The sequence below is a fragment of the Gossypium raimondii genome, chromosome 9, assembly GCF_025698545.1.
Source record: "Gossypium raimondii isolate GPD5lz chromosome 9, ASM2569854v1, whole genome shotgun sequence".
Classification (NCBI taxonomy): domain Eukaryota; kingdom Viridiplantae; phylum Streptophyta; class Magnoliopsida; order Malvales; family Malvaceae; genus Gossypium; species Gossypium raimondii.
Genome location: NC_068573.1, coordinates 29,708,367 through 29,723,418, shown reverse-complemented (window position 1 = coordinate 29,723,418; position 15,052 = coordinate 29,708,367). Strand labels below are relative to the sequence as shown.

At 34.7% G+C, this 15,052-nt stretch overlaps 2 protein-coding genes across 7 annotated transcripts; both read right to left on the bottom strand.

Annotated features, from left to right (window-relative positions):
* Positions 1-335: 335 nt before the first annotated feature.
* LOC105798913 (probable sugar phosphate/phosphate translocator At3g17430) lies at positions 336-5,205 on the bottom strand. 4 transcript variants are annotated; one of them, XM_012629153.2, is made up of 11 exons: positions 4,978-5,205; positions 4,651-4,748; positions 4,416-4,517; positions 4,037-4,144; positions 3,619-3,650; positions 3,472-3,522; positions 2,348-2,409; positions 1,998-2,259; positions 1,512-1,777; positions 1,323-1,417; positions 336-1,090 (listed from the first exon to the last, which is right to left on the bottom strand). In XM_012629153.2, exons 3-11 carry the CDS (start codon positions 4,497-4,499, stop codon positions 920-922), a joined length of 1,131 nt encoding a protein of 376 aa, XP_012484607.1. In that variant the 5' UTR covers positions 4,500-4,517; positions 4,651-4,748; positions 4,978-5,205; the 3' UTR covers positions 336-919. The 4 variants fall into 4 exon arrangements, with proteins under 4 accessions (XP_012484607.1, XP_012484609.1, XP_012484608.1 ...); XM_012629155.2 differs by having other exon boundaries at positions 4,416-4,511; XM_012629154.2 differs by having other exon boundaries at positions 4,983-5,205.
* Positions 5,206-6,728: 1,523 nt separating this feature from the next.
* LOC105798912 (protein GFS12) lies at positions 6,729-14,661 on the bottom strand. 3 transcript variants are annotated; one of them, XM_052620764.1, is made up of 16 exons: positions 14,257-14,661; positions 12,059-14,158; positions 11,548-11,875; positions 11,390-11,462; positions 11,247-11,311; positions 11,050-11,122; positions 10,754-10,959; positions 10,598-10,660; positions 9,812-10,020; positions 9,616-9,727; positions 8,970-9,491; positions 8,146-8,456; positions 7,794-8,037; positions 7,640-7,713; positions 7,369-7,501; positions 6,729-7,214 (listed from the first exon to the last, which is right to left on the bottom strand). In XM_052620764.1, the coding sequence occupies exons 1-16, from the start codon at positions 14,475-14,477 to the stop codon at positions 7,065-7,067; spliced, it is 4,884 nt and encodes a 1,627-aa protein (XP_052476724.1). In that variant the 5' UTR covers positions 14,478-14,661; the 3' UTR covers positions 6,729-7,064. The 3 variants fall into 3 exon arrangements, with proteins under 3 accessions (XP_052476724.1, XP_012484605.1, XP_012484606.1); XM_012629151.2 differs by having other exon boundaries at positions 11,247-11,462; XM_012629152.2 differs by lacking the exons at positions 6,729-7,214; positions 7,369-7,501; positions 7,640-7,713 and having other exon boundaries at positions 7,851-8,017; positions 11,247-11,462.
* Positions 14,662-15,052: the final 391 nt, after the last annotated feature.

Below are 15,052 nucleotides of genomic sequence, written 5' to 3'. Positions count from 1 at the left end.
TTTTCATATTATTTTAAAATATGACAAATCAGTGTTTTTTAATGTTCAAATATATTATATTGTTTAAAGTTTTACCTAAATATAAAGACTAAAATAATTGCTTTTTGTAATGTCAATGTAGACACTAATTTACTCTAAAACCTATATTACAATGACATGCCAGATAATTTACAATGTCACATTTTTCTGTTACATGACTACAGAGTATTTTATTTATTTCAAAATATGTAACAGATAAGAATTTTAACAGTGTTAACAATTAGACCTGAATTTCAAAATTTGAAAAGTAGAGGGACTAAGTTCTTAAAAATAATCATAGAGAGGCTAAACTCAAATGTACAAAGAGTTTAGGGACTTTTTAGTATAATTTTAACCTTATATATACACACATTATGCATGAATTTCCATCTCTTCACTTAGAAGCCATGCAATTGCAATCTCAGTTGCTAAATGAACCATAATCACAACCAAATGTGCTAATGTGAGTGAGCCTACAAAGTATTGATATGGGAGTTTTAATCATACATGCATGAGATGACCGTGATTCTTTTTGAAGGAAAAGAAAAAAGAGAGGGAAAGACAGACTGTCAACTTGATGAAGATAATAAATATCGCTACCATTTCTAAATCCATAAAATGTTTCAGCATCACCGTCGGTCAGTTAGCAGAACAGAGGTCAAAGAAGGCAATTCTATCAAAATATGCATCAACTGCTATATTACTGTAAAATCACTTTTAATGCGAAATGATTGGTACCTCTTCTGAAAAAAGGATTATCTCCCTTACCTTACCTTACCTTTTAAGTGAGAAAGGCAGGCCCTTGCCAACTGCTTCAATTTCACATATCCTTTTGCTGTCCAAATAATTTGCTCTCCACATTCATTGGTGGTGCACTAGACTAGAGCCTTCATCTCGTCACTCATTTGGTATGGTTGCTGAATGAACGTCCAAAATGTGATAGCCTTGATGAAACTAGAGGCGCTTCTTCATCATTCATTTCTGACCCTTTGAAGTTCCCTTCATTGCTATCACTATTGCTATTGGGGTTGATTATGGCTGATGATTTCTTATCCAACTTCCAATCCCGATCCTTTATTTAACCACATATAAAGAGATGATGGATGTGAGATGTTCTCTCTTTCTAACCTTATAAACTGTTGACTTAATATTATCTTTATTCTATAACTTGCTCATTTATCTCAATCTCAAATCTGCACTTCATATTGCTTAAGCAGGTAGGTTTACTGGAATTATCTTTTATTAGAATAGGTTCTACTCCCAAGAAATAAAGCATTATATCAAGGGTTTTTGAGACGACTAACCTTCGTGAATCTCTCTGGGATACCATCTGAAGGTAGCTGAGAAGCACGACCATCCTTAACCTTTATGTAATTATACATAACAACGCCACAGAGAGCTGGGCAGAGAACAAAAAGAGTTTTCATTAAACTAACTGCTAAAAGAAAGCGGAAAAAAAAAACATAACAGCATGATACTGAGTTGAGAAGTACCGATGGCATATCCAATTATATTGAGCCCAGTTATGGTAGACTCTGGAAAAATAACAGTGGAAAGGGCAATCAGTATCCAGTCTTTTAGAACACCAGCCACCCTGATGGTGACAGCTCCAGTTCTTCCAATTACTAAGAATGTTGACAAGTTCAGAGCTAGAGCACAAAGAGCATTGGAGAAGAAGATCCAAAAATTGAACTGTATCTGTGAAACTGCCATCCCAGGCTTCTCCAGTAAACACCAAGGCACAAAAAGAAATACAAAACTGCAAAAAGGGAAAAAGAAAAGAGAAAAGGATCTTATATTGTCTCTTGTTGTCATGCAATAAAACATCAGTTGAGCAATAGTTGCTCTTATATCCAACATTAAATATTATATGTAAGGGAAGTCAGTCATGTGCTAAAACATGTCTCTTTGAAGAAGTACAAGTTGCAGATAGTGAAAGTAACAATAGAAAAAAAAACAAGGGGAATAAATAAGTGTACCTGCATGGTGCAATGTAATATAAACTGGTAATTGGATTTAGAGTCAAGCCCTTCTTTTGCAGGAGTACTTGAGTTAAGACAAGCCTAAGAGCTTCAGCAAAGATGCCCGTGACCTGATAAACTGTGCCAACTATATTAAAATGAATTTCCCCATATGAGGAAATGACAACTCCAACGCTGACCAGCACCATGTTTAAGAACACATCGCACCTTGGTTTGTCAGTGCCACACAGAACACCCATGGAAAAGGTTGCCACTGGCACTGTAACATAGAAACACAAATAGCCAGTCATTAGAACTGGAGTGATTTTGTGCAGTGAAATTAAATAATGCACTTTGTTTCAACTTACTTAGAGCTTTGAGCATCTGGATAAAAGCCACAGATATATGCAAATAGGCAGTGTTACCAAACCTGTATGGACCATAGGAATAAAAAGTGATGCTGAGCACATACATAACACTACCCACAGTGAAGAAACATAAGAAAGCTGTCAACATTCTTTACAGCAAACTCACAACAAGCTCTATTTTAAGCAATCTGCAGTCTATAGCAGAAACCTCTAAATACAATACGTGTATGACCTAAAAACTAATCATCTCGGTTTAGTGGGTTAAAGTTTAACTTCGAATATTAACAAATTCACATCAACCTAACTACTTTGGTTGTGGTAACTCCTTGACAATTTCTAGAAAAGACAAGCAAACAGATCCATTCTGGATCAATTATATTAAAGAAACAAAAAAAAAAAGGTCTAACACATCAAACGGGGGGTTGCTCAATGTAGGGGTTAGCATTCGATCAAGTCGAGTCGAATCGAGTAAAAAAATTTCGAGTTAGTCAAGTTAATGAATCCTATTTTAGCAATCGAACTCAATTTGAAAGTTTTTCGAATCGAGTCAAAAAATTTAGAGTCAAAAAATTTCGAGTCGAGTCGAGTTAACGAATCCTATTATTTATACTCAATGTTGCATTTACATGGACTAATTATTTAACTAGTAGATGAAGTACTAGATTATTTAACTGCATAGGTAAACATTTATCAAAACGACTAATGGTTTTGACTTTTAACTTTGGAAAAGGTAAACATTTATCAAAACAACGTAGTTTTGCCTTTTCTTATTTGGATTTTTGGATAATTTGAATTGTGTAATTCATATTCGAGTTAAACCAAAAAATTTGATTTTTTTTTATTCGAGTTTATCCGAATAACTCAAACTATTTAATTCAAAATTTAAATTTTTTATCGAGTTTTTCGAATGGAATCGGATTTTGCTCACCCCTAGCTCAATGATACAAGCTGCATAACAAATACCTAGAACAAATTAATCAAAAATGATGAGCAGGGTTCTCAAGCAATGTGCTTGCGCTTGTGACCCATAGAAATGACTAATTACGCAAGACAAATCATACCATCTTAATGAGGAAAACGCTATATCACACAACAAACAAGTTCAGTCATAATTAACTGCTTACCAAAGACTTGATGCAAAGAAGGCACTTATGGGTACTACACATGTTGCATATCTGCAACACCAAGAAAATTTGTTTAAGAAAGCAAAGATGAACACTGTAGCAAGAATAAAGAATGATCATGGAAATTCAGATAAAGAATGCACTTACATTTCAAATGTCATTTTAACAGGAGCTACAACCTGCATGTCGAGATTGAAGAGAAGAAACTTCTTTATCAAGCTAAGCACAACTATGAAAATGAAGCTTGCAAAGAAATATAATAATAGTCTATAGTAACATAATCACTAAAAAGAAAGGACCTATAGTCCAATTCCAATACATTGAGATGCTACTATCTCCAAGAAATGAGGATAATGCCATCAACAAACACTACTTAGTTTTCTTTTCCTATGGTTATTTGCATATAATGACGAGATGGGAGATGATGTGGAGGGTGTTGTTAAGAATTGACTAGTTTATCATTAAGATATTCCTTAGGATAGAATACTTAGCAACATTTGAAGAAAAAGGAAAAATAGATGGATGAGGGAAATGACGAGGAGAGAAACGTTGAATTTAGTCATACCTTGAAAACACGGATAAGAAAAAACGCAAAGAGTCCGGAGAACGCCATGTGAAACATTGTCAACGTTATAGGGAACGGAAAATTGAAGTACTTGGGAGAGAGAACCCACTGCAGTAAAAGTGAAACCGACGAATTACATAAAAATGAATGGTCCCCTGCTAAAATTAAGCAGGAAACTCAGAGTTTACTTCAGTTGCAGCCTAACCATTACAACAAAAGTTTCAAAAAAGCTTGATCAATTTTGGGTTTCTTTAGTATGATACCACTGAAACGTACTCCAACTCAAAAATTACAGAGACCAAAAAAGCAAGCAACAATTACATTGACATAAATAAACACACACATAGACAAACAGAGAAATGGAGGAAGGCGGCGGTACCTTGTTGTACAGTATAACTCCGGAAGAAAGCAAAACGTAAATCAATAGGTAGAGATAAGTCAATACAAGCGGCTTGTTTATCATTTCTGCTGCTTTCTGTTCCTTTAACCAAAATAAAATTAAAAAATTATTATTAAAAAAAAAAAACTCTTAACTGTTCAGCGAACCATCGTCATCACAAGTTCTTAAACACAGAGAATATATAAATAGCCGAAAACAAGATAAGAATACTCACTAGCTTTTGCTTGCAGTGTAATAAATCAGAAAGCAATGCAAACTATGTTGGGCGTGCGTCCAAAGCAATTAGTGCTAATAGTAGTATAGCATTATCACCTGAAAATGATAAATCCAAGAAATTAGAAAGCGAAAAAAAATGCTGAAAGCATTCATAATAAATTAAATCTAAGTTCGTAGTGAAAGAAAAAAGAGTGAAGTAGATCGTATTTGACCTAATTAACTAAAAAAAAATCTTTATAAATATAAAAAGAACAGAATGGGGGAGGCTGAGATCGGTTCTGATATAAGAAAAAAAAAAGGAAAGAGGGAGGGAGAGAATTGTTACAATACAATATAATGCAAGGAGCTGTTGTGTCCTGCAAAACTGAAAGAGCTAAATTGGGTGAATTGATGATCAAAGTGAAGGAATTAGGTTAAGGGAAGTGGAGAATTTGTGATTATGAATTTGATGGGAAAAAGAAATGACCAAAAAGAGAAGATTGAAGAAGGAAGGAAGGAACAAGGATTTGAATATTCAAAGAGCTGTAATTATTTGCAGTTGAGTTCCAGACTTCCAGTTGTAATTAATATATACTTTTTAGTATATACAAAATTATTTTTCAAAACAATATTTATCATTTTCTTATTAATTTTACAATTCCATAAATGATATCAACACACTCAAATACCTAAAATAAAGATCAGATAATATGTATATATAGCATAGAGATAACCAACGGAAACTACTGTATTCTTACCGGTCCAATTCGAATATCAATAGTAAAACTTTAATTTTTTAAATTAAATTGGTGGTCGAATAAATTAGACTGTCGGTTTGATTAGTCTAATTGATTCAATTGGTTCGAGTAAAAAATTATTTAAAAAAATAAATAAATTTTATTCAACTGTTTGCTTCAACTAATTTTTTGTTCGATCCAATCGTTTCGTATCAATTTTCGAATTAAAATCTTTCTCTGAATTGATATTTCAATCGATTTTTAATCTAATCGGTTTGACCGACCAGTCCTTTTATATTCTAACAACATTTACAAAAAGAGAGAAAATAAAAAAAAATTGTTAATTAGTTTTGTAGTTCTCAAGTTTGGGTTATATTGCACCAAAATTATGTGTACATTCTCTCTCATATTTTAGTTTTTATTTATTTATTTTATTTTAAGTTTGAATATAATTAAATGTTTGATCTATTGTGTTTAGACAAGTATTACTTGTAATTATAATTATATTTTATCAAAATTATGTTTAAACTTGAAGCTAACATCATAGTTAGAATTTGAAAAATTGAATCGAATATTGATCCGATTCAACTTTTGAGTTAAATTCAATCCGTTGAATTAGATCACCAATTATTTTAAAATATATATAAATTAATAATAATTTGAAAATGTAACTATATTTTAAAATAAAAATTACTATTATATTTATAAAAATACTAAGGATAAAAATTAACTTGGAAAAAATAACTTTTTTTGTTAAAATTTCAAAATTAACCCAAAAAATAAAAACAACTTTATCAATTTGCATGGGGAATTTGCCATAAAAGGTGAAGGCGGCTTTATGCTTTCTTTTGTCATTGTATGATTCAATTATTAACTCAAGAAGAGGACAACTATATCCTCTTTTGCCACTCATCATGAATTTTAAATAAGGCATAATTTCAACTTTAGCCTTGAATATTTACATTTTTTATCAATTTGATCCTTATTTTTTTTAGCTAAATTTGACTATAATCCTTTCAAAAACAATCAAATCACTTTTTTAACATAAATCCCAATTAAAACATTAATTTTAGCAATACTAGCTTGACAAACCATGTGATAATTCACATGTACTTCATACTAATATGGCACTAATTATCTCATATGCCACGTCAATAAATAATTTAAAATTAAAAAAATTAATAAAAATAAAAATTGATATGAAATATATATGGATTGTAATGTGAGCTGTCATATTTAAAATTTTAGTTTTAGTCAATATTTCCGTTAAAAAACTTAAATTCAGCTCTTTTTGAAATGTCAATTTGAGTCTTTTTAAAATGTTGAGAAACAAATTTAGCTAAGAAAAACAAAGGCATAATTGACAAAAACGTAAAGTTAAATTTGACCTTATAAATTTAAATAACTACTATTACATGAATGTGATAAATCTCAACACACTATCATTAGTTACAATTAGCAACTCTGTGTCATAATGACAAGAATACCCCCATCACCCCCCCCCCCCCAAAAAAAATATATATATATGTAATTTGTCTAATTTTTGTGCTCCTATACCTAACATGATTAACAATTTGGAACTTTAATTCAGAGCTGGCACCAGAAATTCTGCCAAAAAGAACCATTTTTGAATGAAACATTCATCATTGCATCTCACTAATTACAGACATTGATGATTCATGGAGGCATCTCCCATCTAACAACAGATTCTGAGATAACCATCTTCAGTCCCAACTAGAAACAGTCTTGAGAAGGGTATTATACTTATGCTCGACAGCACCGACACATTTCGACTTCCATGATCTGATGAATACAGTTTCTGAGGTATAATCCGATGTTGCCCATCCTGCCACATGCTTTTCACTGTCACTATGGGAATATATATATACACATATGTATGTATAGCACCAAATATATAGCAAAGAGGAGGCATGCATCCACTACCAATCCAAGAAAAACCAAACGCTTATGCAAATGAGAGTATATTGTTGTTTACATACCTCATCAGCGGAATTAGCTAACGAGGAAAGTCCAATCTTATTTCTAGATATTGAAATAACATCCTGTCCCCAAACTGAGAAACTGGATACTCCATCGGTATGTCCCTTGAAAGTGACAGCTGTCGGTATGTTTCTACAAGAAACAATTAGGGAAACTATCAAAATACATGGATAATTAACCCCAACTGCACAATATTTCTTATAAAACCTCGTGCATTTCTATTTCGAATATTCTAACTCTTAAATTTTCAATTTCAATTTCAATAATTACCTTCTCAAGTCCCAGATTTTCAAAGTCCTGTCAAGAGAGCTTGAAACTAGCAGATGATCTTCTGGGGCAGCCAACTGCATGTGTGTAAACGTAATGTAATGTAAGTACATATTAAGTTATTTTGTCCCTCTAATTTGGTGAATTGAACATATACCTTTGTAACATATCCATCATGAGCCCGCCAACAAGCAGTAACACATCCACTCCTCACATCAAATAACCTACAGTGACCAGAACTTAATCCAGCGGCAATCCAACTTGGTGAAGCGGAAGCTCCGTTCCCTTGCTCTTTGTTAGACCCACATGAGCATATGGCAGAGACAAGAGAAGGAAAAGCAGATTCACTGAATTCACCTTTCCATAAATGAAGCTTTCGACCTTGAGAAACATCAAGGAATCTGTGTCATGTAGTAGTACATAAAAAGAGGGGCATTATAACAAGATTCTTTACATAAATAAGCTTGATTTAACAATTGACTGTCTCACTCTTATTTGTAAGTAGCTACCTGAGAGAACCATTTCCAGTGCCGACCACGAGCTTTTCAACCTCCTCTAAATAATGCATACAAGTGTACAAGCTTTCATCAAATGGACTACTAAGTACTCCACTTGAAGAAGTGTTTGAGTTCAACATGTCAACATGATCAGCACCGATCTTTGTTGAAGAAGATAAAGGGCTCACAAGATGCAGGGAATCTGTGGATGGTTCTGAGAATACAGATATCAGCTTCCCTGTTTGGCTATCCCAAACATGTATCATTCCATCACAAGATGCTATTCTTCCGCTCAATGATAAGATGCATATGTCATTTACAACCTGAAAGTTCCACAAGCAATTGGAGAAATCAGACTAACCACACTTATTACCTAAAGCATAGCCACACTTAGCTAATTAATGTATCATGTAGAGAGTGAAAATCAAATAAGCTTAGCCAAAGAATATAGACAGAAATGTAATAGAAACTTAGTCTCTTCAGCTTTTTCACCAATTGTTAGTTGAATATGACTCATCAAGACATGGTCAGTATAATATAGCAAAATGGTGACATCACATTCAAAGAGACAATAGCCTAACAAATTAATAAATTACTTGCATACTATAGCATGACTAGATATGAAGACTGTTTATTACCTGTATTACAGTAGATATTTAGCTAAACCTAAACCTAAACCTAGCATTCTTTATCTCATCTCTCTTATATAGTATTAAATCCCTGAAGACTCAACGAAATAAGGGATATCAATCAGAAAACTTACTAGACACCAACATATTAACACAAAGAACAGGGAATATCAGAGGTCCTTTGAACATAATTACGGAATAACCAACCTCCTCATGACCATAATATCCAGATACACAATTTATTCTAGTCAAATCCCATTTCTGAACAGTTCCTTTGAACCCAGGACCAATGCCTGCAGTGAAAACTGTATTTTCATCTTGGCAAACTGCTAATGATCTCAATGCCCCTTGATGTGCACGAACTGAGGATAAAATAGATGCTCTTATCTTCCATGGAAATTCATCTTTAGGACTCACAAAGCGTCCAAGGTGGTCGGAACCATCCCAGCTGGCAGCTGGACTAGGGAACCAAAACCAGGGTTCAGTCTTGAAATGTTTTGAAGCTGATTCATACGTTTGGACAGAACTCTGATGAGCATTGGCCAAACGTCTCTGAGGCATTAAGTTTTTGGAGCTTCTAATTCCCTGTGATTGTGGAATTGACCAGCCAACCCCATTAAGTAACAGTTTAGCAGGACTGTAATCAGATGTTGACCCCTTGCTCAATAAAGGCACTTTAGCAATTACATTCTCTACACCACTTCGAGGTGATTCCCCTGTATATTCCCACTGAACAACAACTTGTTCAGAAAAATGATATGCAAAAATGTTTGCATGGTAGAGCAATTGAGATGAATCTTCAAATAAAAACAAATGAGTACCACACCACTCTTCAAAAGCAAAGCCTCCATACCTTCCAATTGTGAAACCGTAAAAGAAACTGCTCAAGAAGCAACCACGTAGTACAACACTGACGAAGTTTCTCTATTCCAAGCAGAGAACAAAAAGAAGGATATAGAAGCAACCTGCATTCAGGAAAGAACATGTGATGAGGTAAAGTAATTCATGCCAACTTGGTTTCTAACTAGAGAAAACAGATTATCACCCACACAAGATCCATGCGACTCTCTAATTGAAACTCTCCATTAACTTTTGATTTTGAAACCTTCAAGCTTTTACCAAGAGAACCAGATCCATTGGAAATTTCTTGTGAGAAGGCCAGCTCATCAAAAAGAACCTTGAGTTGTGGCAGGACATGCAATGCAGTCAACTCCGGTCCAATCCGCTGACAAATTGCCATTAAAGTTGTAGCAGCAACCTGACAGGCACACCACATAGGGAATTAAGAAAACTTCAAATACCTTGCTGTAATTTGAGATGTGTGACATAGAAAAGATACATACAACTAGTCCTAGAACCAAAAATTGTTATTAAACATAAATGAAAAGACAAGCAACAATAACAACAGCAACTAAGCCTTTTCCTGCTAATTAGTTACAAATGATAGAAGTAATAAGCTTTATTTTTTTCCCCTGCTAATTAATTAAGACCGATTACACATTCTAAGGCACTCACGCAGGCTTCGAAATTACAAGGCAACCAGCAGAGAAATAGTGCAAGCAAAAGCTGTCCTATTCCTTGTAGGTGCTTAGAAGAATGTGTTTTCACGTAGATTCATAATGAGTAAGTAGATCCATGATGCTTCAGTATAGAGACAAACTTCACTTTTAGCAAGACAAAAATTATAAAACCATAACATTAGACGTCAAAAAATAATAAACAGTAAGAACCTATTCCCTGCTACGTGTACTCTATTTTGTTATGTGTTTAATTCTTCAATTCTGAAGTATGGTTAACTGCAATGCGGTGAAGTGAAAATAGAAATTTTAAATCACCTGAAGCACTGTGATCTCTAAATTCGTTTGCGTAAGAGCCAGAACATGTAGACAACTCTGATCCTGCATGATAATAGGAGATGCATTTAATAGTAACACCACCCAAGATTGAATATAAAGCACAGGGAAACATTGATTTGAGAACCAAGTGCGTACCTCAATCAGGTCTTTTACAATAGCTTCCCTTGGTAAGAAAGCTACAAGACCATCCAATGTCATTAGACAATCAACAAGTGCTGAACTACACCAACTATGCATAGGCTCAGGCTTATTCATAGAAGAAACACCAATACAAGAATGAGCAACATGTTTAAGCAGTGGTAGCATCTGTTTGAGAATAAAGGTTTCTCCCAAAAGACCACCTGAATTGTAAAAGAATGACAGTAAGTACATGGTAAACATGCCATTTCTATAACAGACATTAGTCCAAAAACCCGATGAACTGTAACTACCAATCCTGACCAGCACATCAATTCCATCAGGGCATAGTCCCTTCCCAAAGCAGTGAATCAGAGGCAGGATTGTCTACATTAACAATCAAACTTCATTATTATAATCTCAAAGAGAAATGGATTTATTACCCACAAAAACGTATGGCCAAACTTTATTTTCTTCTAAACAAAACCAAGAACCTTGGAAAGAGGTTAACCTGATGAACAGTAATAGGCACACCAAGCTCTTCACTTGAGCAAATAAGCAGAACAGACGCAGCAGCTGCTGAAATCTTGTGAGGAGAAATATATAGATTTGATATGACCAAAGGATGTATTGTTTCCAAATATGATTGTTTACCAATTTGATTCCATATCTCTCGAACAAATGAGTCTTGAAGAAGAGAAACTTTCAAATGAGAATAACCTGTGGTCTGCAACAAACATGTTCATCTGCATGGAGTCAAATATGTATCTTAATATAGAAGCAAGGGCAGAAGAACAAAGTTTGTAACTAGCCTGCAGAATCTTCTGGATAACAGGTAAAACTGATGCCTTCACTGCTTTTGGGGTCAAACATTTTATGAATTCTTTCAGCAGTAAGTAAGCCCATTCAGCTTCAGCATCAGATAAAGGAGCTGAAGCAAGTGACAAACAGTATGGAGCACACATTTCAGCTGCAAGAGTTCCCATCGCTTTTAGTGCCCCTTGCTTTGCAAAATTAGCTGCATATTGAAGTCGGGATCCATTTGTTGCCATAAGTTGAAGCGGAGCAGTAAACAAGTATACTGATTTCACTGTTGAAGGAAAAAATGGAGATTCCAATAGACTTTTGGCAGATGGCCTCCTGGTTATTGTAAGTTTTAAATAAAGAAAAAAAAAGGTAGTTTAGCTAAACAAATGCAAATAGTTGATGTACAGACCTAACAAAATTAATAGAATAACATAGAAAAGGAATCAATAGAAGCATAATTAAATCAACTTAATTAGAACAAAATATCAAAGTAAAACTAAAAAAGAAAAGCAATACCTCATCGAGTCCTTCTCAATACAAGCTTCAACTAGTATTTTAATATGAGATGGAAGCTCCTGCATAAGTCCAGGAAAAACACCACTTTCCAAGTACATGCCTAATGAAGTTGAACAAAAAAGTGGCCTCCTCAAGTAAAGTTCAGCCAAGAGACAACCAACAGAAAATATGTCCTCTGCATCCTCTTTGGAGGAAGTTCTTGATAAACATGATTTCTTCCTCCAAAGCAATAATTCTTGATAGCCTGTGGAATCGTCATCCTGCATATCTATATGCTCAAGAAGATAATTCAAATCAACATCGGGTGAAAACCTGCAGTAATTGCTAATATCATGTGGATTTGAAGCACTTCTCTCCAGATTCTCAGTTTGAGACTCTTTGAAAGAAGGGTTTTGCTTCAGAAGGTTTTGTTGAGCATGGCAATAGACTGGACTTAAATGTTGGGCATGTTCGGAAAATGAAGATGCTTGTTCCAATTCTTGTAAACAGGTACTTTTATAGAGAAAAGATTTCTCAGTTTCTACTTCATGTGCTTGGTGCTGACCAACAGCTGACTCTTTCATTCTATCTGGTATTCCCTGCATAGAAACTTGACGTGAAGGGTGTGGTTTAGTAAAGAGCTGGCGCCGTCCAATTGACCTTGGCTTTGCAGGCTCTGATGAAGACAGCATAACATTCTTTGCGGCAACAGCTGCTGGCCCTGACATTTTATATCCAAAGTTTATATCAATCCAATGATGGATTTGACATGAGACTCGGTTACTCTCTAAAGCCTCTCGGTGCAATTTAATGAATTCTTCAGGACTACCCGCCCATGATGGAACAGCCAAATCAGTCATACCAGAATGTTGAGAATAAAATATTCGAGGATCACAGTAAAATTCAGGGATGCACTCATCAGGTGTCCATTGATAAAGTCTTTGCATAGTTGAAGGGTACTCATTAGGTTCATAGACAGAGCGAACAGCCATCCGCAAAACACTTAAAGGCAACCTCCTCGCTTTATAGCTGCAAACAGCTAATTCTGATAGACACTCATCTGAGACATGGTGTGGAACTTCAGATGATGAATATGTAAAATCCAACTGTTCATCACCTTTTGCCAACCTCCATTTACTCTTGCTTAAATCCCGCCACCCAGAATCAGAATCCTCATTTGGTTTTGTGCTAAAATCTATTACCCATGGCATTACTGGATGAAAGGTGTGATCCCCCCACCTTCTGCCAACCAGTTTGTTTAAGAAAAGCAAATACTCAAAATTACTCAGCTCTCCCCTCCACCACCTATTGAATTGAGAATTCCAATCTAAAGGTGGGGAGAGCTTCAAATCGGCATATAATCCTTGAGAAGAACAATCTTCTACAGAGCAACCTACTCTAGAAGGAATATGGCTACTGTTGGATTTCCCATGTTCGAAACATAAATTGAATCCTAGCCTATGGTAATCCCAAATGCGCAGCCAAGCCCAGCATGAATCAGTAAGCATCACATTTGATGGGCATAGATTACCATGGTGAACCCCTAATCCATGCAAGTAAGTAAGGGCAGACAGCAGCTGATACATCAAAAACCTGATATGCCAATCGGACTCCAAAGCATTCGGGCTGTAATGAAGAATATTCTCCAAAGTATATGGAGTTCTAGGGAGCAACAAATTGATATATCCAGGTGTTTTCAATAACCCAAGAACAGGTGCTATATTGGGATGCCTGAGACAACCTGGGATACTATTCTCATCAAATGATGGAACCCCAAGTAGACGCATATAATTAACACCATCTCTCCCAGAAGCTTTTTCTTGAATAAGAAGATTAATCGAGGACAATATATGATCTTCCAAAGTCCCAGATAGGGAACTAGAAGCATGTTCTTGAAAACCAGAATAAGATGAAATACCAACATAAGCAAGAGGGGCCAAAGCAGTAATTGTTCTTAAACAAGAGAATTTACCACAATGGTTACAAGCACAACATTCATATCCCATCCCATTAGACAAAAACTGAGATTCACCCATTAAAGTATCTGATAAATAAGTACCGCCAGTACCAGTTCCAGAACTAACCTCTGTTTCTTCTCCATTTTGCAAAGTATATTGATCTCTAAAAAGCCACAAAATCAAACAGCTTTTAATTTCTATATCATCAACTGAGAAACACCTGAAATTAAGCAAAATACATAAAGAAATTGATGAACTTACATGTATTTGGAGAAGCAATGGTGTGAATGAGTGGGAAGATAGGACAAAATGAATTGAGAGGTGGGTGAAGGTGAAGAATTAGAAAGAGAGAATTGAACGATAGCGGAGGAGCCAAAGGGGAGAGGAGAATCGGAGATGCCATAACAAAACTGTAGCTGATCCGACCAATCAGACTTGATTCGGCGTTCAAGGCATTCAAAGCACGTTTCCTTTTCTTCCATAATCAAAATCTCTACCTTTTGCTTTTGTTTTGGTTTCAATTACGATCTACTCCATGGGTTTTGATTTTGGTTGTGATTAGTTGATGAAACTAATTTGGTTCGGCAATTGATTTGCTGATAGTCTTCTACAGGTAGCCTCACAAATGGCAACGCTCTTTGCCTCTTTCAACTCACAGTTGTGCCTTCCGTAAATTTATAATTTACTCCCTCTATTTTTATTTTGTTCAATTTATATTTTGAAATAAAAAAAATAGGCTTATATATTTATAAAGCACTCAAACTATAATGACTTGTTTAAATAAGCCTTTATAGTATTTTTGTATTTAAATTAGCCCTTACTTGGACCTTTTTAATGCGAAGGAATTAAAATTAAGTATTGATACACCTTGAAATGCATCTTTAAAATTTCTAGGCTTAAAATATATGAAACTATGGAAGAATGAACTAGATTTAAGGGCTTATTTAAATAAGTCATTATAGTTTAAGGGCCTATTTAGGTGTAAAAAAGTTTAAGGGCTTCTTTCGATTCAAAAATACTTATTCCATAGTCAGAATTCCAATAATATTAATTAAAC

What these genes read in the sequence shown, in the direction of transcription:
- LOC105798913 (XM_012629153.2), bottom strand. Translation starts at nt 4,499, where the DNA reads ATGATAAACAAGCCGCTTGTATTGACTTATCTCTACCTATTGATTTAC. An exon ending in TTCTTTGCATCAAGTCTTTG is followed by an intron (nt 2,410 to 3,471) that starts GTAAGCAGTTAA and finishes TGGTCCATACAG; the next exon opens with GTTTGGTAACACTGCCTATT. An exon ending in CCAGATGCTCAAAGCTCTAA is followed by an intron (nt 2,260 to 2,347) that starts GTAAGTTGAAAC and finishes TCTATGTTACAG; the next exon opens with TGCCAGTGGCAACCTTTTCC.
- LOC105798912 (XM_012629151.2), bottom strand. Translation starts at nt 14,477, where the DNA reads ATGGAAGAAAAGGAAACGTGCTTTGAATGCCTTGAACGCCGAATCAAG. An exon ending in TAGAGATCACAGTGCTTCAG is followed by an intron (nt 10,021 to 10,597) that starts GTGATTTAAAAT and finishes TGTGCCTGTCAG; the next exon opens with GTTGCTGCTACAACTTTAAT. An exon ending in TACGGTTTCACAATTGGAAG is followed by an intron (nt 9,492 to 9,615) that starts GTATGGAGGCTT and finishes GTTGTTGTTCAG; the next exon opens with TGGGAATATACAGGGGAATC.